Source organism: Pelodiscus sinensis, chromosome 4, assembly GCF_052426305.1.
Source record: "Pelodiscus sinensis isolate ZL-2025 chromosome 4, ASM5242630v1, whole genome shotgun sequence".
Lineage (NCBI taxonomy): Eukaryota > Metazoa > Chordata > Testudines > Trionychidae > Pelodiscus > Pelodiscus sinensis.
The window spans coordinates 14,242,501-14,269,843 of record NC_143055.1 but is presented as its reverse complement, the minus strand read 5'-3'; the positions used below and the strand labels follow the sequence as shown (position 1 = coordinate 14,269,843).

The following is a 27,343-nucleotide window of genomic DNA, read 5'->3' as shown; positions in this document are numbered from 1 at the left end:
CTTGTGCTGTGTTGTCTTCACTGCTATTGTTACCCACGCTAGCTGGATTCAGGCTGGTTAGGTAAGGTAGCCCAGGTGCAGCTTTAGCTTTGTAGACTTCTCCTTACTTTATTCCATGCCACCCTCAATGGCCTCATGTAACAGCATCCTTCCCTCCAGTGATGGGGAGGGAGGGATGCATCTTCCATACTTCATTTCTTTGGTGGGATGGGATAGGAATGGACAGAAGAGAGCACAGAGTTGGCTGAGGCCCTAATCTTGATCCGGAGAAAACAATGGCAAAACTTTCCATTGGCTTCAAATGTAACATCTCTGGGTTCCAAACTTTGCCTCTGAATCCTAGTTCTCAGAGATGGGCAAGACCTATTGCATCAATCCCATCCATCTTCCTGCCAATGCAATCCTCCTACCAATTCCTTTTGGTACATTCCCACAGTGCACTCTGCATTGCTTTCAGCCTGTGCCTGTCTGGGGAACAAGGAAACAAAAGTAGTACTTAGCTCTGGTGGACTCCATAGAACTTTACAAATGTTAACTAATTAATCCTTGGGCCCAAACTTCAGTGCCATTGGGATACCAACCCAGTGGCTTCTTAACATAGATAAATATAGAGGAGTGTCAATTTCTTTGCCTTTACCAACAACAGCTTTTTTCATATTAGAGAAATCTGTAATTCAATTCCTTCTTGACTTCTTTATATATATTGTTGGGAGCTGTGCTGCCGTATGGGAAGAAGGGGAGGGAGAGAGAACAGGTGCATTCTGATTAAGTGTCTGGCATAGTCTGAAATTTAGAAATCCCCCCGCTCATGCGTTTCTGAGTAAACTCACCCATACTGAGTGGCTTGGTCCCTGAAAACATCTGCTCAATGGGCAGGAGCAGTCAAAAAACCTAACAGAATGTTAGGAACCATTAGGAAAAGGATAGATAAAACAGGAAATGTCATACCATTATATAAATCCATGGTATTCCCACACCTTGAATATTGTGTGCCGTTGTGGCCACCCCATCTCAAAAAAAGATACATTAGAACTGGAAAAGGAACAGAGAGAGGCAACAAAATGATTAGGGGTATGGAGCTTCAGTATGGAGGAGAGATTGAGAAGGCTGGAGCAGTTCCACTTAGAAAAGAGATGACTAATGAAAGACGTGCTAGAGGTCTATAAAATCATGAATGCTGTGGAGAAAGTGAAGAGGGAAATGTTATTTACCCCTTAACATAGTAAAAGAATCAGGGGTCACCCAATGAAATTAATAGCAGGTTTTACAACAAACATAAGGAAGTACTACTTCACACAATGTACAGCCAACCTGTAGAACTCTCTGCCAGAGGCTAAAAGTATAGCTGGGTTCCAAAAAATTAGATAAATTCATGAAGGATAGTTCCATCAGTGGCTCTTAGCCAAGATAATCAGAGACAGAAACTCATGCTCTGGTAGGGATGTTAAATATCGGTTAATTGAATAGTCGATTAACCTCATGAATTCTTATCAGTTAGTCGACTATTCTGTAGTCCCCGGGCAGCCCCTGCCTGGGGGGGAGGGATCTGAGCTCCCGGACCCGGCACGAGCCAGAACTGAGCCGGGCTGCCTGCCCACCTGGCTCCTAATACACTTTAAAAGCAGAGCTGCAGCAGGGCTAGGTCCAGGACCCAGTGCACGCTGGGACTGAGCTGGGCTGCTGGCCATCCTGCTAAAACATTGACTGGCTAGGGGTAGGGAGGGAAAATGTATGTAGTCGATAGCATTAACCCTATAAGCTTTTGCTTATCGGTTAATCAACTATGCTATTACTATGCTCTGGGTGTTCTTCAACCTCTGACTGCCAGAAGCTGGAACTGGACAGTAGGGAACAACGTTCTGTTCATTCCATCTGAGGTATCTGACGCTGGCCAGGGTCAGAAGACAGGATAATGGGCTAGCCTGACCAGTGATCTGATCTATTATGGCCATTCTTATGTTCATCCTAGATCTTTGTGGCTATGGCTAGACTACACCTCTCTGTCGACAGAGAGATGTAGATTAGGCACGTTCACATTGCTAATGAAGCAGGGATTTAAATATCCTGCACTTGATTAGCATAAACACGGCCGCTGTTTTTTTTTCAAAATGGAGCTCTCTCAAAAAAATGGCAGTCAAGACGCAGATCGATCGAAAATAAACCCTTTTTCAACAGAGCCTGTATTCCTCAAAAAATGAGATTTACAGGATCTGTCGAAAAAGGGTTTATTTTCGACAGATCCACGTCTAGACTGCCTTTTTTTTTCCAAAAAAGCTTCCTTTTGAAAAAAGAGGCGGCCATGTTTATGCTAATGAAGTGCGGGATATTTAAATCCCTGCTTCATGAGCAACTTTGACCTGCCTAATCTACATCTCTCTGTCGACAGAGAGGTGTAGTCTAGACACAGCCTGCATGTCCCCCCATTCAAGCATGAGATACACCTGATCCTGCTTAGCTTCTGAGAGCGGACGGTCAGAAGCGGTGTGGTTGCAAGAACAGGTTTGCACTCTTTAAAAGAGCACACTAGAAGCCTGCTTCTGCTCTCACTCATGCTTGTGTAAATCAGTGCATCACTGACACCATGGCTGTGTCTAGACTGGCAAGTTTTTTTGTAAAATCAGCTGCTTTTGCGGGAAAACTTGCCAGCTGTCTACACTGGCCCCTTGAATTTCCGCAAGAACACTGACTTCCTACTGTAAAAAATCAGTGCTTCTTGCGGAAATACTATGCTGCTCCCGTTCGGGCAAAAGCCCTCTTGCACAAATCATTTGCGCAAGAGGGCCAGTGTAGCCCATCGGGGCTTTTTTGCGCAAAAGCGCGTCTAGATTGGCACGGACGCTTTTCCACAAAAAGTGCTTTTGCAGAAAAGCGTCCATGCCAATGTAGACGCTCTTTTCCGCAAATGCTTTTAACGGAAAACTTTTCCATTAAAAGCATTTATGGAAAATCATGCCAGTGTAGACGTAGCCCATTGGAGTTATACTGGGATTATACCAGCGTACATGAGAGCAGAATCGGGCCGTATATCTCTAAATACTATAGAACCTGGCTCTTCTTTTTAAAATTTTCTTGACACTTAAATCGGCTGAAAGAGTCCTTCCCCACCACCTGTGCATAGTGCACTTCCAACACCTATGTCCATCAGCCCCTTCTGGCTTTCTGTTACAGACGGGCTAATGCCCAAATCCCTATCTGAACACCCCCTCTTTGGGGAATGTTTGGCTCCAAACCAGGTCTGAACTTTGTGTCTCAGTCTGTAGAGAATTAATGCATGAGATTCTCTCAATTTCCCCTTTATAATTCAAAAGGAAGCATTAAAGTTGAATCAAGATGGGAAGTGCTGCTAGGAAACAGTTATTCTAATGCTGTTACCTTACAGAAAATCCATATCTGTCTGTGTTCCTGCACTGCATCTACCATCCTGCTCTCTGATTGTCTCTGAAAAGTTGGAACTCTTGAATAAACCCGTCTCTCAGACCTGCTCTAATTTATATCTTGTCACAGTGTACAGAAAAAAAGTGTCTTTTGATCCCAGCCGGTGATTTCCTCTGGGATTTTAACATTGGGCTCTTGATATTTGTAACAAACATGTCTCTAAAAATAATTTGTTCTTAAAAAAAAAGCACCTTAATAAAAGAGTCAGGGGAAGGAAAGGAGGGAAAAGATATTTTCCTCCAGATTTTGTTTTGTAACTGGCTGACATGTGTGCATCAGCCTCAAGTATTTCACGGTTCATTTTACTTCCACTTGATTTAACTTTCTTCCTCTAACTTTGAAATTGTTCCCACTTTTCATTGAAACCTTCCATTTTGTTCCCCATGTTGCTTTGATCAATAGCTGAGACTTCTGTTTGATCTGAGATTTTCATTGACCTCGTCATATCCTTCTAATGATAAGGAATATTTTGTTTTATCACTGCCCTGCTCCCCAGCACACCCATGCAACAGAACACAGGAAGTAATTCTGCCACTCAGTAAACTTCAGAGAGGGCTCTGATTCATGTGGTATGAGAAGGCTAAGAGGAAGACATGTTTTCCAAAGAGGGAGAAAAGAGGAGGTTCCCTGTGTCCCCAGTACAGTATTACCAATATTTTGCTATCTATTTAAAAAATGGGAGAAAAACCCTGGGAAGATTGTTGGCTTGTTTCTGGAGAAGAGTAAGATACTCCTTGATGTCTCGTCATACAAACGTACATCCTATAAGTTCAGCAACTGTTTTTGACAAATGTGTTAGACATGGAGAGCCACTTTAATCGCTCCATTAAAATCAGTAGCATTACACCAGGGATGAATTTGGCTCAGAGTATTAGTTGTACATTCTGCATTATCTACTCATGGACTTGGGTGCAAGCTGGGTGAAGAGACACGGAAGAGAAGGGCAACAGCATAGAGTAAACTACAACAACTGTCAGTTCAATATCGCTAGGATCAAGAAGAAAGGGACTCCACTGGGCAGTCAGACATTAAGGAAGAATTCAAGTATTCCTGTGATGTGTATAGTATAAAATCTTTAATTGACAGAAAGACACATAGGCTGGGTAACTAGGACACAGAGATGGATTTCAGATAAATAACTCACAGCATGTTTACACTGCAAACTCAAGTCAATCTATGTTAGGTTGACTTACAGTTACTTCAGTAATTACTGTGGTGGTTCACGTCCACACTGCCCTCCTTCTGTCAAAAGTGCACATCCTCACCAAGGCAATCCACCAGTTCAGGAGAGGCAGTGTAGGGGTTCTGTGCACAGCTTTCTGCTGTGAGCTCAGCTGTCTCCCACCCCAGATCCCCTCTCTTAGAGCCCCCCACTTGCTCCAAGATGACAGCCCAAGCTGTGAGCAGCTTTCTTAGCAGTTTCAGGGCTCCATTCTTGTCCATTTCACGGCTCCAGCAAGATGGCCAATAGTTGATGTAAGCAATGCACTGTTTACACGGACACTGTCTCCCCCTAACCACACCGAAATAGGCCCTATGCCTAGGAAATTCAGGGTGCGTCTACACTACACTGTTATTTTGAGATAACTAGTGTTATTCAAAATAACAATGTGAGTGTCTACACAGCCATTCCATTATTTCGAAATAATGGCTTATTCCAAAATCTGTAAACCTCATTCTACTAGAAATAATGCCTATTCCAAAATAGCTATTTCAAAATAAGGCGTGTGTAGACGCTTCACTGCTGCTATTTCAAAATAGCCCCTCACCAGGGCCATTCTAAGTTATTCCTCCACAGTGCCTCCTGGGGGTCACAGCCCATGGGTTGCGCACTACTGGCATAGACCAGGCCTCACAGTCCATTTTTCTGCATGTGATAAAATCTCACTGATTTTCATTACTGAATGCAAGGCTCACTGTCAGTTTTGTAAATTGGAGCATAAGGCCCCAGTCCAGCAAAGCACAAAAATAATACCACTGACTTCAACTGGAAAGTTCTATTTAAAATGAAGCCTATGTACAGTGAAGCTACTGGTGTCTTAAAGATAAACAAGAACTTAAGAGTTTTGCAAGACCATGATTTTAAATAAATCAAAGCTAGTGTACTTTATTTATACAAGTACCTCTTATTTGTTAATTTATTATTACTGTTATAGGTTATTAGTTTTTATTATTCAGATACTTCATAGTGTACTAGAAAACATTCTGGAGTATGTTCTGAGAAAGTCTTAAGTTATTAGTATTATAACTTTAAGACCTTGCCACAGACTTCTGCTGTTAAACTTGGCTGAGAAATGGAGTGAGACTGCTGGGTCTTTCATCAGATTTATGGTGTGTGGATTACCTGAGCAAGAATTACTGTCTCGAGATTCTGCTGGGCAGTGATGCTATATTTTTGCATCTACATCTGCTGTAAGTGCTGATTGCTATCGTCAAAACTCAAGGGGCCCGATTTGGATACTCGATCTCACTTGCACATTTTATTATCCTGTACCCTATGAGGCGTCTCACTTAAGTCAGTGTGGCTGCTTATGGAGTAAGGTGCTCCTCAGCATGAGTAAAGGGATCAGAATCTGACACAAAGGCTGCAGTATCCAAATGAAAGCAGACAGGCAACCGAGCACAAAAACGAATTAGAGTAAACATTCCGGGCCACATCCTGCCAACAGATTCTAAGCAGAACTGCCCCTGCTGAAATCAAGACATCTCACACTGGTTTCATTCCCATAGAGATCAGTGGGGGAGTTCTTTATTTAAAAAAAAAAAACTGATGGTACCATATGGCCTTTTATCAGTCAGGCTGATATGTATGTTAAACAACTGCTAAATAAATAACCTCCAATTGTTTTGTCATGTTTCAAGCACAGATAATTTGTTTGTCTGGCCTAATTTTTTTTTCCTGTTGCCCTTTCTAGGTTCCCTGCTACTCTTATGGTCAAAAGTTGTCCAAACTGGCCATTTTGAGAATAGCCTGTAACTATATCCTTTCCCTGGCCAGACTAGCTGATATGGATTACAGCGCTGACCACAGTAACATGAGTTTCTCAGAATGCGTGGAGCAGTGCACTAGGACCTTGCAGGCAGAAGGGAGATCTAAAAAAAGGAAGGTATGTTTCAAGAGAACAAAATGATACAAATAATCCAAGGTGGTTTCCTCCTTTCCCCATCCCATGAACATTTCCTTATCCTTATTCCTTATTTTTTCCTCATTTTTTCATTTTCTCCTCCCCCCATCCCCAATCTGCATGATCTTATAACGACCACATTCCTCTCTAATCAAAAACTTTTCCATCCTTCCTATTTGCTGTGCCAAGCTCTTCTTACTTGTTGCCCATCCTGCTTAAACATGACCACCATTTTATAAGAGTTGTTTTGTGGCTGTTATTTGTTAAAACAAACCAGCCTGAGAGAGCCTTTTGCAGATCATAAAACACAATCACTCCGGTGCATTTTCTGTTTTGTTTAACCTAATGCTTATCTCCAAAAACAATCATCTGACAACAACAAAAAAGTAGCTAATGGAGACGCTGTACATATAAACACATTAGTGAAATGTCTGACCTGAAGAACATATGGGTATCTTGGGGAAATAACACTAAATCTAATTACACATTACATTCCTTCAGGTTACTTAACATTGAACCAATTAAGGGAAATCATCATCAAGCCGTGTTAAAGAGGAAACTGAGCCTTCTGCCAGTTTTCCTCTTGGAAAGTGACATGGGTAAATTAAAAGAGTGATTGATGTCTTTGTTCAGAGTTTTACAACAAAAGAGTTTTGTAAACTTGAATTGAACTTCCCTCCACATTCTGTACCCAGTTGTCATGAAGAATAATAAATCAGCAGGACTTTAATGGATGAACAGACAGCTAAGCTGAGAAGTATTCACCTTCTTCTGTTGTAATAAGAGCTACCTCTGATTCAAAAAGGCTTCCCCCCCCCCCCCCCCCCCACACACACACATATACTTTTTCAGAAACCCAGTTTATAAGTAAAACAGAATTGCACTCTCCTGGCCTCTTCCTCTAGCTGACATGATTAATATTTATGACATAGCACACCTTTTGTACCCTGTCCCACATAAGACATACACAAAAAGACAAATCCCATGCTCCAAGTATGCTCTGTCAGTATTTTACTATTTAAAATACTGACAGAAATCAGGCTGAGACATGCTGAAAGGTCCAGAGAACAGAGACAACTTAGACATCCCTTATGTATATTGCTAACACTTTATGTCATTGTTTCTTCACTGGTGGGATGGGTTATAAGGGCTTTTCCCACCAATTAAGAAAAAATGTCAGGAACCATGTCTGAGGCAGAAAGAGCCATTCTCTACATTTCTCTGCCTCCTCTTGCCACCTTGCCCCTGCTTCTGCCCCATAGTGCAGCATTCCCATCCTTTCCTACCTCCTCATCTGTACAATGCTGAGTCTCTGGCAGAGAAAAGGCCCATTAGAAGCTGTGGAGTCAACTTCGCAGACCTTTAAAATAGCATTGATAGCCGGTGTGGGTGGCGGGGCAAGAGACGAGAAGCACAGCCCAAAATGACTGCCCCATTTGCCCAAACTCAGCACCCCTTCCCCCCAAGCTGCAGAGGCAGACGGCAGAGCAGGTTTTTTGGATGATGGTTCTCCAATAGCTTGGGAACCACTGTCTGAGATTAAGGAAACAGAAAGAAGGGTTAAAGACACAAAACTCAGTTCCAGATTTCAAACATTTCCAGATTCATGGATGTTCTGAGCTGTGGTTTAAGCTTGGACTGGTCTTTAATAAACAATTAAACATTTAAATCCTGCCATTTATGCTGTTTATTCTCTCGGTTTCTCTCGCACATAAAAGAAGATCTCTTCCATCTGCAGAAACTCACAGCACATTTCCCTCTCACATACAACCACTAGTCAGCACCAATAATCATATCACAAAACAAAACCTTCCTAACCATCAAATTTGCAAAAACACACAAACCCAGCCGTCCCCAAATGCCTGCTCTGAAATAAAAGGTTGGGGGTTTTTTTTTTTTTGCATTCTACACAATGATACCAGACTGATTGGTTTCCATTTCTGAGTCTCACAAACACATGGCTGTTATTTAGGGGTCCCAGCTAGGAAGGGGAACATTTCAGTAAATATTCTCAGGACTATTCAAGGCCAAAACTATGCCCAGAGTCTCAATCTAGCAAAGCAAACTCTTTTCAGCCCCGTCAAGAAGGTTCACTTAACCTGGTCAGTATTTCCTAATATTCTGGCAAGAAGGTGCTCAGTGAAGGCTAACGCCCAAACTAGGAGGCATTGATTGGGCACACTAATCAATCAATAATTCCAACAACCAATCAGGACATTCAGAGCAAACTAGCACTTGTATAGGCTAGTAGAATTTGGAAGTTCCCCCGGTGCCAATAGAAATATACCAAAGAAAGTTTTGTCATTGTTTCTGGGCCTAATTTGATGCCTTTTGAAGCCATGGAAAGACTCCCGTTGATATCAGTGGGAGCTGAACTGGGACCTTTAAATTACAAGGCTGAGATCTTTAGCATTGAAAAATGAGGTGAGATGAAACTGTCTAGCCACTTCTTTAGTCCTAAAATGAGAATCAACTTAATTTCCTCTGCCTTCCCTGCAGCCCCATAATCCATAGCTGAGTAAATATTAGATATGAAAACACTGAAATCATTGTTGAATTACAAAGTATTTGTTCATAAAAGAACTGAGCTGGGGACTTCAGGTGGTATAAAAAAGCTCTCATCTGAGGTGGGTGTGGGGTCTTCCTTAGACTGTTGGATGAGAATACAGTGTCTTGGACAAAAACCACTGCTCTGTCTTGTTAATTTTGAAGTCAGCACATTTTCTAAGATGTGTGTGTTTTTAATCAGTTTTCACAAGTTGCTGTTCATCAGGTAGCTCTACTGAATTATCAACTTTGAGTTGATTCTTCTTTGCTCTTATAACAAGTAAAGACAGTCAAGTCCCCAAGCAAGGTCCTTCGATTCACTCCATCTTCCAGTACCTTTATTTACTATCGTCTTTATTTCATTGTGGCTTTTCTCCTTCTCTCCTGTCCCTCTCACTCTCAATTCTCAAGCAGGTTGCTGAATGGGCTATGGCACAGTGTGCTTTTCACACAAAAAGTAGCTGATTGGGGTTTGTTTTGGCAGGCAGCAGCTCCAGATGTTAATTTTGCTGATGATGTGTTGCCTTTTGCTTTGTTTTTGATGTTGAATTATCTTCTATTCCGGACGTTAGACTGTTGTTCAGACTTCACTGTTGCAATAGGAAAAACCAGGGATTATTTTTTCTTTCCACTTCACTGTCTTAATTACAAGAATTGGATTTATCTTTTGAAACCTTTTATGCTAGAAAATGCTCCTCATAATGAGTCTAAAACACAAGATTATTAGGCAAACGTATACTGCTGTTCTAGTTGAAATTTGACTCGGGGTGTTTGACAATCCTATTGAAAAGGAACCAAAGGGTAAAATGAAGGACTTCAAATGCCTCTTTGTAAAATAAATAGGCTTGAGCGAGAGGGAGCAAAGGGGGAACGGAAGATTCTTATAAATGTCTTCATTTTTAAAAACTGCTTTTCAATCTGTCATATAAATGATTTGAAACACCTCCTGCTTTTGAGAACATATGCACGACTCCCACAGAGAGGGAGACCCAGACACTTACCCACAGACCTCCTGGGGGACGACAACAAAGGGGACAACTGCCCCGGGGCCCAGTGATACAAAAGGGCCTGGACTCCTGGCCATTGCTGCTGTTACTAAAGGAGCCCCAGGCCCTTCGAATCACAGCTGGAGCATCGTGCAGCAATCGTGCACCGCTCTTCGGGTGATGCTGAAGGTTACCTAGGCCCAGCCCCACACGTTCTGCCTAAGTCCCCGCCCCTTCCAGGGCACAGAGTAGCCCTCCCTCCCCACATCTTGTCTAGGGGCCCAGCAAACTGTTGGCCCCGCTGCTCGCCCATAGGCAGAATTCAGCACATTGAGTCCGACTCCTTATCTTATGGAGATGGGTATTAAGCTCTTTTGAAACAGACACAGTGGGGTAGGGAATATCCTGTCTTGTATTCAAGGGCAGAACTCTCTGCTGACATTCTCATGAGTGTTATGGATGTACCAGCTGCAGAGGGTGAGTCAGAGAATAGAAGACATTTTATTTTTCTATATTGTGTTGCATTCCATGCACCAACAGAACTCAATCCAGAGCCCATCGAAGTCAATGGAAAGATTCCCCTGATTGTCGTGGGCTTTGGACCAGGTCCTGATCGAGTGCTAACCACACACTATTGCTGTGCAGAAGAATGGCACATAATATGGACAAGCTTCATTCATTATACAGTCATGACCACACACGTTGGGATCATGGATCCTTCTTCTACCACTAAACACAAATTGTTCTTTTGATTGTTCTTTTCCCTCCACCCCCACTCATCCTTGCAAACAGGCAGTGCCTGAGATGTAAAGTCTTCCTAAATGCACAAGGGACTTCATGGGGGCCATATTCTCATCTCAGGCCACAGAGCACTAGTCCAGCTGCTCCTACAGCCCATGATCTGTACTAGCAGCTTCTGCCTCTGCAAGGGGATGTGACTAATGGATCTGTGAAGTTGTGGGTACACCGCTGCCTCCTCTCCTGATTTTTCTTCAAATCCCCAGTCATCCCCGCCCCGAGCACAGCTCCATGGTGTGCACAGCAGCTGTGGCATTCCCTTTTCCCAGGCTTTCCATGGCCTGCGCCCACTGCTCAGCACAACCACAACAGTGCCACTGCTCTCAGCATCTTCTGTGCCAGCAGTTGTGGGGATCAGGAGTAGGACACCTCCGTGAGTATCCTATTCAGGTAATTCGCTCAGTGTTGGGTGAGCTACACCCTCTCCTGCTGCCACCAACCCGCTCAAACTTTTGAACGATAGGAGAGCTTGCTTCTTTATCTTTCTGAATATAATGTTCATTGTTAACCCAATGCAGTGGTAAGTTTGCTTTTCTCTTTGACTGCAGCTGTTTAGCTTGCAAGGTTCTTTCACCCCCCTCCCCCTCTTCTTTGTTTTTGATTAGTTGTTCTGTTAGTCAGTAACATTGTTGAGTACATGGAAGCTAAGCTGGAGCAGGGAGGGCTTTTTCACCCCCGCCTCTCTCTCCTGGCAGTCGCAGACTCCAGATGTTCAAAGTGCTAGTTGGGAAGTCCTGCTGGCGCCACTTAGGGCAGAGGGCAGGGGAAAGGCACGCGAGCTGGAACCCAAAGCACTCAGTCACTGCAGGATTTGGCACATTCCCCAGCTTTCTGCTGGCACATTCCCCAGCTCTCTCCTGGCCATCTGTTCCAAAAAAACACTTTCAGAACCTCATCATCACTCAGTATACAACACTGAGAGCAGCTGTTATAGAGGCAGAAGGAAAAACCATGCAAAAGGTCTCTTTGTGAGAGAGGAAACTGGGTTATGAATAACAGCAGAACAGTTGGAGCTCAATAAAAGTTTTCTGCTGGAATTTAGCTTCTTATTTTTAATACCCCCCTTTTCTCTCTCTCTCTCTCTCTCTCTCAGCATATGGGTGTACACACACACACACACACAATTAAAAATTAGAAACTATATAATTATAATTATATCAATGTATATGTGAGAATTATATTTATATAAATGTATATTTCTTGCCATGTATAATAATAATATACATATATATTATACTATTATCCTATTAGCATTAGCTATAGCAAGAAACATACACAAAATATATAAATGTGATTTTCTTGCCACACTCTAATACCACTTAATTTTTCTTTTAACATAAGAACGGCCATACTGGGTCAGACCCATGGTCCATCGAGCCCAGTATCCTGTCTGCCAACAGTGTCCAATACCAGATCCCCCAGAGGGAGGGAACGCAACAGGTAATCCTCACGTGATCCCCCGTCACCCATATCCAGACAAAGATCCTTCCCCTGACACCCATGTCCAGACAAAGATTCTTTATAGAATCCAGCTCTAATACAGGCAACATTTAATTCTGTTCCCATTTTTAGATAGTGTTTGTATCCTCCTGCTCCTGGGACAAATGCGTGGTGATTTTCTATCATACAAAGAATAGGTAGTTCAAGGCACCAGCTGTATGGCGCTGAAACATTTTGCTCAAAGATTACTTGTTCTCAGATGCTGTGATGTGATGCATTAGGACTATTCTGGAGACACAACCCCAATGTAAAGCCACAGCTCCTTTCCCTGAAGATCTTTCACACAAAGGTTAGGGATTTATGGAAGATGATTGCAGTAAACACAGGTATTGATGACTGTAACATTTCAGTGGGCCCATTGCTATATACCAGATTTAGTGAAGTCTTGATAATCTGAACTCCATTTATTTACTGGGGGTTCATGATTCCTTGGGGTTTCTGGTAAGCAAGCTTCAGGCTCTCATTTTCCCGCTTGAAGATGGACAGGCACAGTGTCACTAATCCTTGTTTGTCGTAAGCTAGGAATGGATGACAGGGTAGCGATCACTTAATAATTACCTGTTCTGTTCATTCTCTCCAGGGCATCTGGCATTGGCCACTGTCGGAAGACAGGAGACTGGGCTAGATGGATTTTTGTTCTGACCCACTGTGGCCATTCTTTTAGGAAATGCAGAGGTTGCTCTTTAAGTCTATCCGCTCTGCTTCCCTGAGGTGGATGGCTTAACATGATTAGAGGAGGACTTGTCCACTTTTGCGAGGGAAAACTCTCCTAGCTGTCTACAGTTGGGGAAGTGGCACAGCCCTGAGCTGGACAGCATGGTGTCCGCTATCTAAAATGTTACATTCGCATCTGCTGTGCAGCAGAGCCAGGAACAAAACCACACTGACCATGTGACAAAAAGGCCATTGAATTAGATGCCGAGACCAGGCATTTATTCACAATGACCCCCCAACAACGAGCCACCATCATCCTTTCAATGGCAATTGTGCATTTTAATGAACCTGCAATTTGGAGCAGTATAGATGCGAAAGGGGATAGCACTAAAGAGCAGCCATGCCAAGGGGAAGCAGCATAACCCATTGCTCTTGCTACCAGCCAGTGCTCATGTAACATGGTCTGAGTTTTCTCCCTTGGGCAGGTCTAGCTGTAAGGTATCCCACTTGCCCCTCTGTTGATCTTGCGGTTTGTGGAAGAAGGGCAGGCAAGGGGTGGAGTCTATTGGCAGGCCAAGTAGGTTCCCTAGTCCTTCTGCCCTCCAAAGGCAGTGGATACTCAGGGTTCCAGTTATCTTTATGGATACCATGGCTGCACTCCTCACATTTGCATTGGCCCAGTGGGGTTTCACAATCACATCCCTTCTGCTCCATCCACAACTCAAGATGCCAATGATGTGGAGCAGACAGCTAGCACTGGAGTCTGGTTGCTGTCTAAAAAACAGGATGTGCAGAGCCTGCACTCATACCCTGAGTGCCAATAAGCACTGCTCCTCAGATTCTTCCTGTGCCCAGGAAGACAAGACAAGAGCAAAGATCTGTATAGATCTATCAAAGAACCCCAATATACCTGCTTAAAGGGGATACAGCAGCTGCAAGGTCTTCTGCAGCTGTAGGCACCACCGCCTGTCACAGAGAATTCTCCCATGATCTCCTCCCCACACACCCCCTTTAACTACCCGGTGCACTGGGTATAGGGTTTAGCCCTTATTTATGTAGATGTTAATGAACACAAACGAATCAGCTTCCACAGGACTCTCAGACTATTGAAACCACTTCTTTTCAACTGCTTCCCAATTATGCCAATTTGCCAGGGTCCTTAGGCCAATTGTCAAGCTGAAGAACTAAGGGAGTTCCATGTGAGGTTTTTTTAAAAGTACTATTTAAATCAGCTGTAGAACTTTCTGGCTACAGTGGGAGGGGGCCGGAGAAGCCTGAGGAACAAATGAGCGTGATTCTGATCTGATTTAGACCAAGGCAGATGAGAAGTAGAGTAGCTACACTGAATCAACGGCATGCCCGCATAGCATACAAAGATACTACAATGTCAAATCCCATAGGATGTCTTCCTTTTATATTTGCAACCTCATTTATCAGCACTCGGCTAAGCTGTTCGTTTGCACATAAATATCACATGGCCCTTCCCTGCCTCTGAGGAAAGATTTCATAGCAAAGACCTGCCGTGAGAGCTCCTGTTACTAAAGCAGCATTGCACAACATCTCTCCACGGTGCATTACACGGTGATAAAGGACAGCGGGGTCAAAACAAATGAATGCAGAAGCTGATATCATCCCACATTGATTACCAAGTCACAGTGGTCAGCAAACCAAAGCCCTCTAAAGCCACAAGGAGTCTTTCCATCAACTTCTGTGGATTGTGGACTAGGATCCGAGCCTGCCAGTCTTGCCAGCCTGTTTCCAAGCAGACCTCTGATGTCCAGGCAGCAAGACTCTCCCAGACCTACTCAAAGGCGTGGGAACTAGGAGTGTGTGAGGGGTACTGCAGCAACCCCGGATTTCTAGTCTTGACAAGGGCCAAGGTCTTGACTGCCTCGTAGTGCGCTGCAGGTTCTGCTGTTGGCCCCATGCATGGGGACCCAGCTGCCCCCTGTGCTCTGGGGAATCTGCTGCTGTCCCCGTGTGCTGGGGGCTCTGCTGTCACCACCGTGCCTTGCGTCCCCGCTGGTGCCCCAACGCCAGGGCTTTTTTCCCAGCCTCAGCTGAGAGAGGCAGGACAGGGTTAAGGGTGGGGGTGTCAGCACCTCCACTCAGAAATGTTCCTGCACCACTGGACCTACTTAGTTCTTTTTTTTCCTCTAAAGGTCATTGCTAGATAACTCACTTCATTGATGGAAGAGATCTAGCTGTCTGTCTGAAGTTACAGGTTACAGCATGGGATTCAAAGTGAATCTATTTTTCTCTTGTCCATTACTGAGGCAATTCATTTCCCTGTAACAGGGTTTTTTTTTCTTTCCCTTTTCCAGTTTTATGTTTTCGTTCCATAAGGCTGTGGTTCCCAACCTTTTCGAGCATACTGACCCCTTTTCAAATCTAGTAAAATTTCACAGACCCCCCACCCTGGGGGAGGAAGAAAAGGAAACAAAAAGTAAGGAAAGAAAAAGAAAAGGTAAAGAAAAGGTAAGGTGGGCCCGATCCTTATTTTAAACTTTCCACGGATCCCCTGCATTACCATCGTGGACCAGCAGCAGTCCATGGACCCACAGGTTGGGAACCACTGCCATAAGGGATGAAGTAGTCTTTGAGCAACCAAAAGTTGCTGTGATAATTTATAATTAATAATTATTAATATTTATTTATTACATTGTGTCATAACATTTCTTGATTGTTTGACAAACACAGAATAAGAGGTGATTTTTGCTCCAAATAATGTAAGTTGTCCTGCCTGTCCCTCTGCCAGCAAAAACTAATTTATTCATAACTTCAGGTCCAGACTTCCACAACTAAAGTAAGGCGCTCGTTTAGGAAGTAAGCATCTCCACATTGGTGTGAGCATTCAGATCCCAAACTGGGCACCCAAGTTTGAAAACTGAGTTCAAATCCTTCCTCTTTCTTTCTCATCAAGAACCAAAATACCATTCTGAGTGACACCAAAAACATTTTCAGGTGTGATGGTTCTTGTTATGCTTCCTTATCCAGCATTGCAGGTTTTATCTTTTGTATCTGATGCCTATTTCAAGGCAGATATCACATGGTTAGGGATTTGGCAAGGTCAGGAACAGAGAAAGCCCCCGCTCTTAAATAATAAAGCTCTAGGAAGCTCTGTAAGTTCTATTTTTATCCAAGCAAGAGAGATGCAGGCATCACTGTTGAGAGCGCATTAAAGACCTCTGCTCAATGTGAAGTTCAGGTCACTGTCATGGACAGTCATGCAGGCAGAGAACTTGACATGATTCAAAAGAGGACTGGACATTTGTATGGGTATCAAGAATCTGATCATGGAACTAAGGGGAGCACTCAAGGAAAACAAGGCCCTTACAAACAAGCTAAATTAATTCTTTGCATTAATTCTCACCCCTCAGCCATTCTTTTTAAGTGACACATCTGATTAACTGTTCCAGACTGTAGAGGTGGTTTTGGAACAAATTCATAGAATTATAGAATACTAGGACTGGAAGGGACCTCGAGAGGTCATCGAGTCCAGTCCCCTGCCCCCATGGCAGGACCCAGTACTGTCTAGACCATCCCTGATAGACATTTATCTAACCTATTCTTAAATATCTCCACAGATGGAGATTCCACAACTTCCTTGGGCAATTTATTCCAGTGTTTAACCACCCTGAGAGTTAGGAACTTTTTCCTAATGTCCAAGCTAAACCTCCCTTGCTACAGTTTAAGCCCATTGCTTCTCGTTCTATCCGCAGAGGCCAAGGTGAACAAATTTTCTTCCTCCTCCTTATGACACCCTTTTAGATACCTGAAAACCGCTATCATGTCCCCCCTCAATCTTCTCTTTTCCAAACTAAACAAACCCAGTTCTTTCAGCCTTCCTTCATAGGTCATGTTCTCTAGACCTTTAATCATTTTTGTTGCTCTTCTCTGGACCGTCTCCAATTTCTCCACATCTTTCTTGAAATGCAGTGCCCAGAACTGGACACAGTACTACAACTGAGGCCTAACCAGTGCAGAGTAGAGCGGAAGAATTGATAAATTAAACAATAATAAGCCACCAGGGCTGGACAGTATTCACTGAAGAGTTCTGAAGGAACTCAGATATGAAATTGCAGAACTACTAATTGTGGTATCTAACCTATCACTTAAGTCACCCTTTATACCAGATGACTGGTGGATATTTTTAAAGAAAAGATTCGAGAGACAACCCTGGCAATTATAGGCCAGTAAGCCTATCTGGTGGATTGGTTGAAACTATAGGAAAGAACAAAATTATCAGAGACATGGAGGAAAAAGCAATATGTTAGAAGAGAGTCAACATGGCATTTGTAAAGGGAAATTGTTCCTCATCCATCAGTTAGAATAAGAAGCATAGAAACATGTGGACAAGGGCAAGCCAGTCAATGCCCTGTGCTTGGACTTTCAGAAAATTTTACATAAGATCCTTCACCAAAATCTCTTAAAGTAGGCAATCATGTTCTAAGAGGGAAGATCCTCTCATGGATCAGTGACTGGTTAAAAGACAGGAAACAAAGGGAGGGAAAAATGGTCAGTTTTCAGAATGGAGAGAGGTAGCTAGTGGTATCCCGTAGGGGTTTGTATTGGGGCCAGTATCATTCAACATATTCATAAATGGTCTGCATAAACTGTGAGGTGGCAAAATGTGTAGGTGATACAGAGCTCAAAGTAGTTAAATCCAAAGTTGAGTGTGAAGAGTTATAAAGAAATCTCACAAAACTGAGTGGGCAAGAAAATGGCAAATAAAATTTCAATGTTGATAAATGCAAAGTTATGCACTTCGGAAAACATAAACCCAACTATACAATGAGGTCTAAACCATTCAAGAAAGAGATCTTGCTGTCATTGTGGATAGTTCTCTGAAAACATCTGCTCAATATGAAGAGGCAGCCAAAAAAGCTAACACAATTAGGAATGATTAGGAAAGGGATAAATAAGACAGAAAATATAATGCCACAATATAAATCCGTGGTACACTCACACATTGAATACTGCATGCAGTTCTGGGCCCTCCATTTCAAAAACATTATATTAGAATTGGAAAAAGTACAGAGAAGGGCAACAACAATGAGTCAAGGTATGGAACAGTTTCTGTATGTGGGGAAATCAACTAGATCAAGACTATTCATCATATAAACAAAACTACTAAGGGGGGGATGTGGTAGAAGTCTATAAAATCATGAGAGGTGTGGAGAAAGTGACCAAGGAGGTATTATTTACCCCTTCCCATAACAAAAGAACCAGAGATCACCCAATGAAATTAATAGACAGTACGTCTACAACGAACATAAGGAAGTAATTCCTCACGCATTGCAATGTGAAGCCGAATTCAATTTCTGAGTGTGATGTGCTGGACAAAAGCATAATAGGATTCAAAACAGATTTGAATAAGTTCATGGAGGACAAGTCCATCAATGGCTATTAGCCAAGATGGCCAGAGATGCAACTCATGCTCTGGGTGTCCCTAAACCTCTGATTGCCAGAAGCTGACACTGACAGTGGTGGATGAATCACACAGTGAATCCTAAATTTACTGAATCAATGTCCTGAACTACTACAGGCAACTGTCTCTTACCTGAGGGAGGCCTGAGTCTGTACATGTGCTCTGAGACCTCCTTTGGGATCACAGTCTGCTGGCAAGATAGGTGGGGGAGGGGGAGGAGGGCAAACGGTAGGAGAATCCCTCTTGGGCTTTGACTCGCAGGAGGACTCTGAGATGAGCTAGCTGTGAGTCAGTATCAGGGCTTAGATGGCTTTGCCCATACCCATAAAGAGATGCTTAAGTGATTACAGAGGTAAGTGGCAACTAAATGGTGGTTTTGAGAGTGTCCAGGGTGCCTAAACGCATTTAAAGAGGCCCATCATCCAGCCCTTAAGTACGTAAGACACTTTTCAAAATGGAATTTAGGAGCCTTAGTGACTTAGGTGCTTTGTAAAATTTTATCCTCGGAGTAATTAGGGGGTAAGGATTTTAATAAAGTCTCAAATTAAAAACTAAAGTGTGTACTAAAATGTGTTTGGAAATGCTTTTTGGGTATTCTGCATTGAGGTTCTAATGGAGCTGTGAAAGGTTAACCAGTTAAGATCACTATTAACAGGTGATCTTTACCGATTCCAGTTAAATGGCAGGCGCCCACAACATACAGGAGCACTCCATCCCGGACAGAGCAATCCCTGTCCATGGCAGGCCTACAGGTGGGATGGGATGGGTTGAGGCAATCCCCCATCAGTTCCCCCTTTAATAAGTTAACCAGTTAAACATCATGTTTAACCAGTTAACGAATTAAACGGGATTTTACATCCCTAGTTTCTAAACTATTTCTCTGTGTCTGAAGCCACACTTCTGAGTTCTATGTATTGTGATGCAGTAATGAAACATTGCACTGGCATTCCACGGCTGAGTGCAAATTCCTAAACTAGGTCTGTCACTCAGATGATTAACAGATTTATGCCCAAACAAATGCAAGCGGGACATTTCAGTTCTGAAGGCCATGAAGCACACCAACCTGAATGTAGTAACTCAAATCACTTTATCACACAAGTTCAGGTCATCCCATTTAGGTTCCTTTCATTCATAAATCTGTGGTCAACTTCTGAAACTTGAAACAGGTCCTAAGAAGTCTTTGAAAATTCACAAGGCTTTTCAAATAGGAGTTCTGTATTTACAACCACGTCTTTTAGCAATTCCAGCCAGAGTCAGCACCTTTTTCCTTTTCTGCAGTCCCTCCCCAAAAATACTCACTCATTCTTCAGGATGCCTGTCTTACACTACTCTATTCTGTTCTGTTCTTCCAAGCTCTTATGCCTCACCTACCCCTGTGGTATCTGAGTGGCTACAATTTGTTGTGTTGCAAATAAATTCTCATTTTCAGTATAAATTTGCTTTTTGGGAACCACTTAACACATGGCCACAGGGAGCACCATGTTTGTGCAAGTGAAAGAGGAGAACACAAATGGCAAGACAGCTTTGAATTTTACCATGGGACTTTGGTGCTTGCTACTCTGAACACAGTGATCAGGGAGGAAAAAGAAGAGATGTTGGGGATTCATTGGGGAAGAGAGAATGAGAATTATAGGGAGAAGAAAGGGTTGAGGGGAGGAAGGAAAGGAGCTTTTGGGGGCAGAAGCATTGACGAGTGGAAAGGAATCAAGAAAGCTGTGAGAAATAATGTATAAAAATTCAAAAAAACGTTTTCCCCAACATTTTTCATTTTCCTGGGAGGAGGGGGTTCTTTTCTCTCCCAATTTTCCTCCTTTTTTCCATTTTGCCACTAAAAGGGACAGAGAGGATGGGGGAAAACAAAATATACAAAAATGGGGTCTACTTTTTTGGTGAAAAATCTAACAAAAAAGAAACTTTTTATGGGTTTAAAAAAAGGGGGGGGGACATTTTTCATTAAAATAAAAAGTCCCCTGAAAAACTTGAACCACGTCTGATGACCAAGGATCTGTTCAAGGCACGATTCTACTCCCCATGAAGCTTTGAATTTCCCCCGAGAGTGACCGCTCAGTGGATTCCAGTGGGATTCACATTTCAAAGGAACACCCCAGGCTGGGTAAGGTTACACTCATTGGAAGAAGCGGTAGCCGAATTTGGCTCTTAGCGTTCTGTGCCTCCATCCTTGGGACATGAAATCATTCAGGTTCTGCTGAGCACACCTAAACTTTCCTTCTCGGAGCAATTAAAGCCTGATCCTGCCCCCTGAAGTAAAGGGGAGGACACATTGCCATTGACTTTTATCAACACAGGATTGGTCCCTTAGCAAACAAGCACCTGATGTCATGGAAAGAATTCCCCCAGTCACCAACCACTATGTTTACCTCTGTGATGTGTCCTTTCTTTCCAGGACTAATAATCAAGAAGGGAGGATTCAGAAGACTTTCCAGCCAGAGTTCCATCCATTCTTGGCAAAGGTTGTGTGATCCTGATGAAGACTGCAGCTTTTTGCAAAGACCCCTTTTCAAGACAACAGTTGGCAAAGGGACTTTCTCAATCTCTGGGGGAAAACATGGAGATGCTTTTTTTTCTTTTAAGCCAGCCACCTTTGAGTATGTGCAATTTATTTAGCACTTTTCCCTTTGCTTAACAGGGAAATGTCACCCTCTCAACTCATGCTATACAGTCATTTTGTTGTTGTAGCTGTTGTGCCAAAGACTTGACTGAGCTTCTTCTACGCTGTGTCTAGTTTTGCCTTAAATGTTGAATCTTTGAGCCAAAGAAAATTCAGATATTCCATTTAGGTAATGTTGAGTGGGCCAGTTTAATCAGTGACAAATCTGAATTCTCAAGTTTCCCCTTTTTTCCTCCTGTTCCTAACTATCAACTTGCAGTCCTGGAACCAGCATTCACTGCGGGAAAAAGCTAGGACACACCAACACTTGCTCCCAAGTTGAGCTCTCTTTCAGCAAATTCATTGTTCTACTTCTTTGGCAATTACCTGATTTTCCTCCTGCTGGGAAAAATGTGCATAGGGTAGAAATAGTGACACACAGTGAGCGCTGAAATCAGATCTATGCTTTTTAAATATAAATAAAGAAAAAATGAAAAGTGCCATGTAGAGCAATTTAAAAAAAATCAGTATGACAGTTCAGATAGGCAGCATGATAGATAGCAAAACAATCCTATAGTTATTTCTGTTTTGTGAAGTCATTTTTGGTTGGCTTTTTTAAGTAGTTAAAAACCCGCGTAATGCAAAGGCATTTGAATCCTATACTGTATTTTTCGCTTCAAATTGAAGTAAAAAATTAAGAACCATTTGCTTGGAGTAAGCAAACTTTATAGGTAATGCAGTTCACATGCAAGACATCTGCTAGTGATGGAGGACAGAATTCAGTGTCAAGAGTAAAAGAATATGGGTTTCTAAAGAAAGATTAACATATTTCCTTTCCACTCAAGGATAAAGGTTATATCTCAGGGAACTGATTCAGATCTCAGTTACACTAGTGTAAATCAGCTTTACCTGTGCTTAATTCACTCCAGTGTAACAGATCTCAGTCTGGCCCTGTGAGCATACGTCTGGAGTTGAGTAGGGTAGGGCGTTCTCTTCTCTTTATTATATGAACATGTAACTCTTAGCAGCCTCAGCAGGAATTATGCATGTGTGTAGAGGGGAGATCAGTCTCTGTACTACTAAACTGTAGACCTGATATCAATACAAAATCCTGAACTCATCAGTTGCCATCCATTTATTTTTCTGCACGAACTTGCCAACTTAAAGAGCTCTCCTGGCTTTCACTGCTCCACTACTCCCTGAGGAGGTGGTGTATGAAGGCAGGGTTGACTGCATGGTGTCTGCCCCGAAGAGCATCTGAGCCTCTGTGACTGGACGCTGGTTTGAGAGCTTGTTCCCTGGAATGCAGGTTTCTAGTGAGGACATGGGAGAATTCCCACTTGAAATGCCTGATGCGCCCTGGGTTTATACTTCCCATTCCAGGGAGTAAATGCATCGCCCACAACCTGCACAATGCTTTGGAGGCACAGCACTCTAGAGCAGTGATCCCACAAGAGAAACAGAGCAACCACCCAGAAAACTCCAGTGAGCTGTTATCAGCAATCACTATAGGCACGGCCCTACCAACTTCACAGCTATGAAAAATGCATCACGGGCTGTGAACTTGGTCCTCCCGCTGTGAAATCTGTGTAGTATAAGTAAAAGATTCCACAGTGGAGACCAGTGCTTCTCAGATTAGGTGTCCTCACCCAAAATGGAGTTCCAGGAGGTTGCAAGGTTATTTTAGGGGGGTTCACAGTAGTGCCTCCCTTACTTCTATGCTGCCTTCAGAGCTGGGCAGCTGGAGAGCAACAGCTGTTGGCCAGGACCCAGCTCTGAAGGCAGTGGCCCGCCAGCAGTAGTGCAGAAGTAAGACTAGCAAACCATGCCATGCCAGCCTTATTTCTGCACAGCTGCCTTCAGAGCCGAGTAGTGGCTGCTGACTGAGGACACAGTTCTGCGAGCAGCAGCTCTTCTTTCAGAGCTGGAATCCCCACCGACAGACGCGGCTCTCCAGCTTTGAAGGCAGCACTGCCGCCAGTAACAGCACAGATGTAAGGGTAGCAGTACCGCCCCCCCTAGCACAATAACCTTGTGCCCCACCCACAACTCCTTTTTGTGTCTGGATCCTTACAATTACAATACTCTGAAATTTCAGATTTAAATAGCTGCAATCATGAAATTTATGATTTTTTAAATCTTATGACTGAAATTGACTGAATTTGGTAGGGCCCTAACTAAAGGACAGTGGAGGGAACTGCTGCAGTTTTGAAAACCCTCTGCTGAGAGGCACCAGGAAGATGGGAAGAGGATGTATGGGTTGGGAGATTTGGTACAGTAGAGGAGAATTAATGGAACAGATAGAAAAACCAGGAAGGAGGAATTGAAAGATTGAGGGGCAGAGAAGAGGGAACGCCATAACATGAGCTAAAGTTGGTACCTGGGGTTGCTGCTGAAAGTTTTGTTCCAGAGCCCAGCCACAAACTCTGATTCCCCTGCGTCCATTAGCAGTAAACCTGCTCTCCTATTGGGTAAATGCACAGAATTCAGCTTGGTATCACTGATAGGAAATAAGACTTACAGTCAGTCCATGGTATTTTAGATGTGGGTGGAGTAACACAGAGTTCTCTGATCTGGACTATGACAAAGTGTCCATAAGCAGTTCACAGTTTTGTAAGGCCCATTAGTGACTAATGATTAATTACTGCCAAATGATTGCTGTTAATAGTTCTTTTCCAGTAACTAATGCATGAGCAATTTGCTGCAAGTGTGCAGTAGTTGCAAGTGGAGCTACAGCGCTGCATTCTGGTTGGAAATCTAGGTCACATGGTATTGTGTGTGCTCTGAATTAGGGGGAACATAGAATCAGGATTCAGATTTACACATTCTAAAACTCGCTTTGTTCTTAGTTCTAATATTATCTACTGTTCACATTACATTGGTTGTTCCTGCCATCAACTTCTGCAGAGGAATGTTCTCCAACAGTGAATACTAAAGAGCTGTGTCTACACTGGGCCACTTATTCCGGAAAATCAGCCGCTTTTCCGGAATAAGCTGCGAGCTGTCTACACTGGCCCTTGAATTTCCGGAAAAGCAACGATGCTCTACTGTACAAAATCAGCCACTATTCTGGAAAAACTATTCTGCTCCTGCTTGGGCATAAGTCCTTATTCCGGAACACTGTTCCGGAAAAGGGCCAGTGTAGACAGCCCAGTAGTCTTTTCCGGAAAAAAGCCCCGATTGCGAAAATGACGATTGGGGCTCTTTTCCGGAAAAGCGCATCTACATTGGCCACAGATGCTTTTCCGGAAAAGCAGCCTGCCAATGTAGACACTCTTTTTCCTGAAATACTTATAACGAAAACTATTCTGTTTTAAGCATTTCCGGAAATTCATGCCAGTGTAGACACAGCCCTCGAGTACAGCCAGAGCAAAAGCAATTTCAGGTCTTCAAGTGTCCATAATGTATTTTGTAGATGTTCTCTCAGCTCTACTTCTGGAGTCTCAATGGGAGAAATTTACCTAAACTAAGGACTTACGATACGTATTGGTCAACACCACTGCATTACAGTACCACTGCCAGCAAAGGTTAGCCCTACTAATAGCCCTACACCATGTCTTCACTGAGAAAGCTAAGGTGTATTAGCTACCCCACTGTAAGAACACAGTGGCGACAAGGCACTTGAGTTTTTACTGTGAGGTAAATTAGGAAAGGTCACCTGTAGGCAGGAGTATAGTGCTGACCTTAACTAGCTGCCTCCTGGTAAAAGCTACTGGTGCTTTACCTGCACTGAGGATTTTGCAGCACCATAACTGTCCAGTGGTTATCTCTCTGTAAAAAATATACCTTTGGTCAGTGAAGACAAACTCTTAATATAAATGGTCCACTGGCTATTACACATTTGTAACACTTTCTTAGTGAGATGGGCTAAGAGATGACACGTGCATCACAGCACAGTGCACTCTGCAGAGCATATAAGAAAGGATACTCCATTGGCAAGGGGGCTTTTCTTTGCAACAGCCCAGATAAATACATGTGCTCAAGGTAAGGAAAAGTGGAAACATGAGCAGTGTGTATCTGAATTCCAAGAGAGAAACCTCCCCCAGCTTGCTCTTATTTTCAATTTATTGGGTTCAGATGCACAAAACCTTGAGATTTACAGGGTAAATGTAAAAGAATAGGCCATGGTCCTGACGCTGCATGTTGCTTATTTGTGTGCCCTGAAGTTGAACTTGTTCCTTGACGCTGCTTTCCTTTTAATTTATACGTGAACAATTGTCCAGAGCTCAGCTGTAATTGACCATGACCTATCATAACGAAGAGAAGCATCAACATGTTATAACTTCTAGTTTGAAAATACATTTACTGTAGCACAGAATGGTGATCACCTAGACTACTAAAACTAGCTACTATGTTCATGGAGCCAGATTCTGATCTGGGTTACAGCAACGTAAATCTACAGCACATTAACCCTACTAAAGTCAATTAAATTATTATAGATTTTGGCCTGATGGTTAATATGTGCTATAATGCAAAAGAAAAGGTATGCTATGCCAAAAACACCAATCCTCATCTCTACTTAAAGCACCACACTGTTAGGTTACATCCACATAGTAGCGTTATTTCAGAATAACTGATGTTATTTCAAAATAACAAAATGAGCGTCTACACAACAAGTCATTATTTAGAAATAATTTCAAGATGGAGGACTTCTTACTCTGACTCCTGTAACCCTCATTTTACAAGGGGTAAGGAAAGTTGAAGGAAGAGTGTTCTTTCTTTGACTTTCTGCTGTGTAGACAGCGCCAAAAGCTGAATTAAGCTATTTCAACTTCAGCTACGCAATTGATGTCGCTGAAGTTGCATATCTTAATTCGACTTTTGCTCTGCTGTGTAGACATACCCTTAGTGTTCACATTGTACCTATTGTACATAACATCTGCATTGGTTAGCCTCTTGTACCGCTCAGGTTTCAGTGATTTCTAAATGATTTTAGCAAACAGGAAGATTTCAGAGATAGTGAACAATGAAAGCAGATCTTAGGAATGTGACTACACTGTCTCTGGTATCTCCATATTATGAGCTTCCAGGGAGTGTGAAATGGAGCCTAAACTATGTGAAACAATCAGGGCTTGTGTGTTCAGTAGCAAAGGATTGACAGTAGCAGTCCAGGGAAAGAGCTACTGTACCTGCATGTTAAATGCTCTAACACAAACTCATTGAGATGTGACCTATTCCTGCAACAATACTGGCATCCTCTTTCAACACTTCTATAAAACTACTCATGAGGAAAGAGGACAATCTCTACTGAGTAAAGGGACCCCAGGTAGCAAGTATTGTTTTGCCTACTCTTGTGATTTTATCATGAATCTTGCAGTTTGGTGGTTTTCTTAAGCTGAGGCCCCTAAAGGGATGCAATTAGGTGAAAATTTCATCTTTCATACAATGCAAGATCTGGCTTAATCTTTCCCCAACCTCATGTGTCCCATTTTGCCCCCTTTTCTACGCCATTTTTCTCCTTTCTTGACCGTCTCAGATTCTGAAATCAACTAGACCACACAGCACCAGCACAAGAAAACGGAGCAGCTCAACTAGCCCTGTTCAGTCTGAGAAGGACTAACGAAAGAGAAGGACCTCACCAGACCAACTAAACAAAATGTCTCTTTCCAGCTGGGGGCCAGAGAAACAGGTGTCTCAGCCAACTTGCCAGCCCAAAGCATCTGTGACTGATTTGCCGCCTGAGACTATCAACAATAACTTCATTTCCTGGTCTTTTAATAGCCTCTCTCTGCATGTCCTTTTGTGTCTGTTTGTTTGGTCGAACGCCTGACAGTGACTATCATTCCTGACTGAGAACTGAACACAGGGTTGTGTCAGTCCCAGGATATGAGAGAGACAAGGTAGGCGAGTAATAGCTGAGAATTGAACAGTGAACTTACCCGCTAAGGAGGACTGGTTGACAATAAAAGCTTCTAACCAATACTCCCTCTCTCTGAACACAGACTTAATTAAAATTATCTACGTTTGTTTTGCCTACTCACTCAATTTCAGTTTCAACGCTTTTTGCCTCTTTTTTATTCTTTTTCTTTTGTGTGTCTCAGTCAATACTATTCTAACCTTTGGCATGAATTCTCTAGTGTGTTTACCATGGTAATGAGCAGGCCAAGGTCCTTGTACTCGGAACTCCAAACCTCATTCAGAACTGTTACTGCTGCACAGAGATTGGGTTAAATTACCCCCTGCCCTCGCCCCAACTCTTTGAGCCAGGGGGCCCAACCGCTTCTGCAGGCCCCTGGACAAGGTGTGGTGGGACCAACTG

General features: G+C 43.0%; 1 protein-coding gene across 2 annotated transcripts in view; it reads left to right on the top strand.

The window, feature by feature from the left end:
- The window catches only part of ATOH8 (atonal bHLH transcription factor 8), a 38,161-nt gene extending 11,092 nt beyond the window's left edge, over nucleotides 1-27,069 (top strand). Inside the window, exons 2-4 of one of the 2 annotated variants that reach the window (XM_075930933.2) lie at nucleotides 6,351-6,542; nucleotides 12,233-12,331; nucleotides 20,881-27,069. In XM_075930933.2, coding sequence (XP_075787048.1) covers nucleotides 6,351-6,542; nucleotides 12,233-12,331; nucleotides 20,881-20,886 — 297 coding nt within the window. In that variant the 3' untranslated portion in view covers nucleotides 20,887-27,069. The remainder of the gene's footprint in view (nucleotides 1-6,350; nucleotides 6,543-12,232; nucleotides 12,332-20,880) is intronic. The other variant, XM_075930934.2, reaches the window with a different exon arrangement.
- Nucleotides 27,070-27,343: the final 274 nt, after the last annotated feature.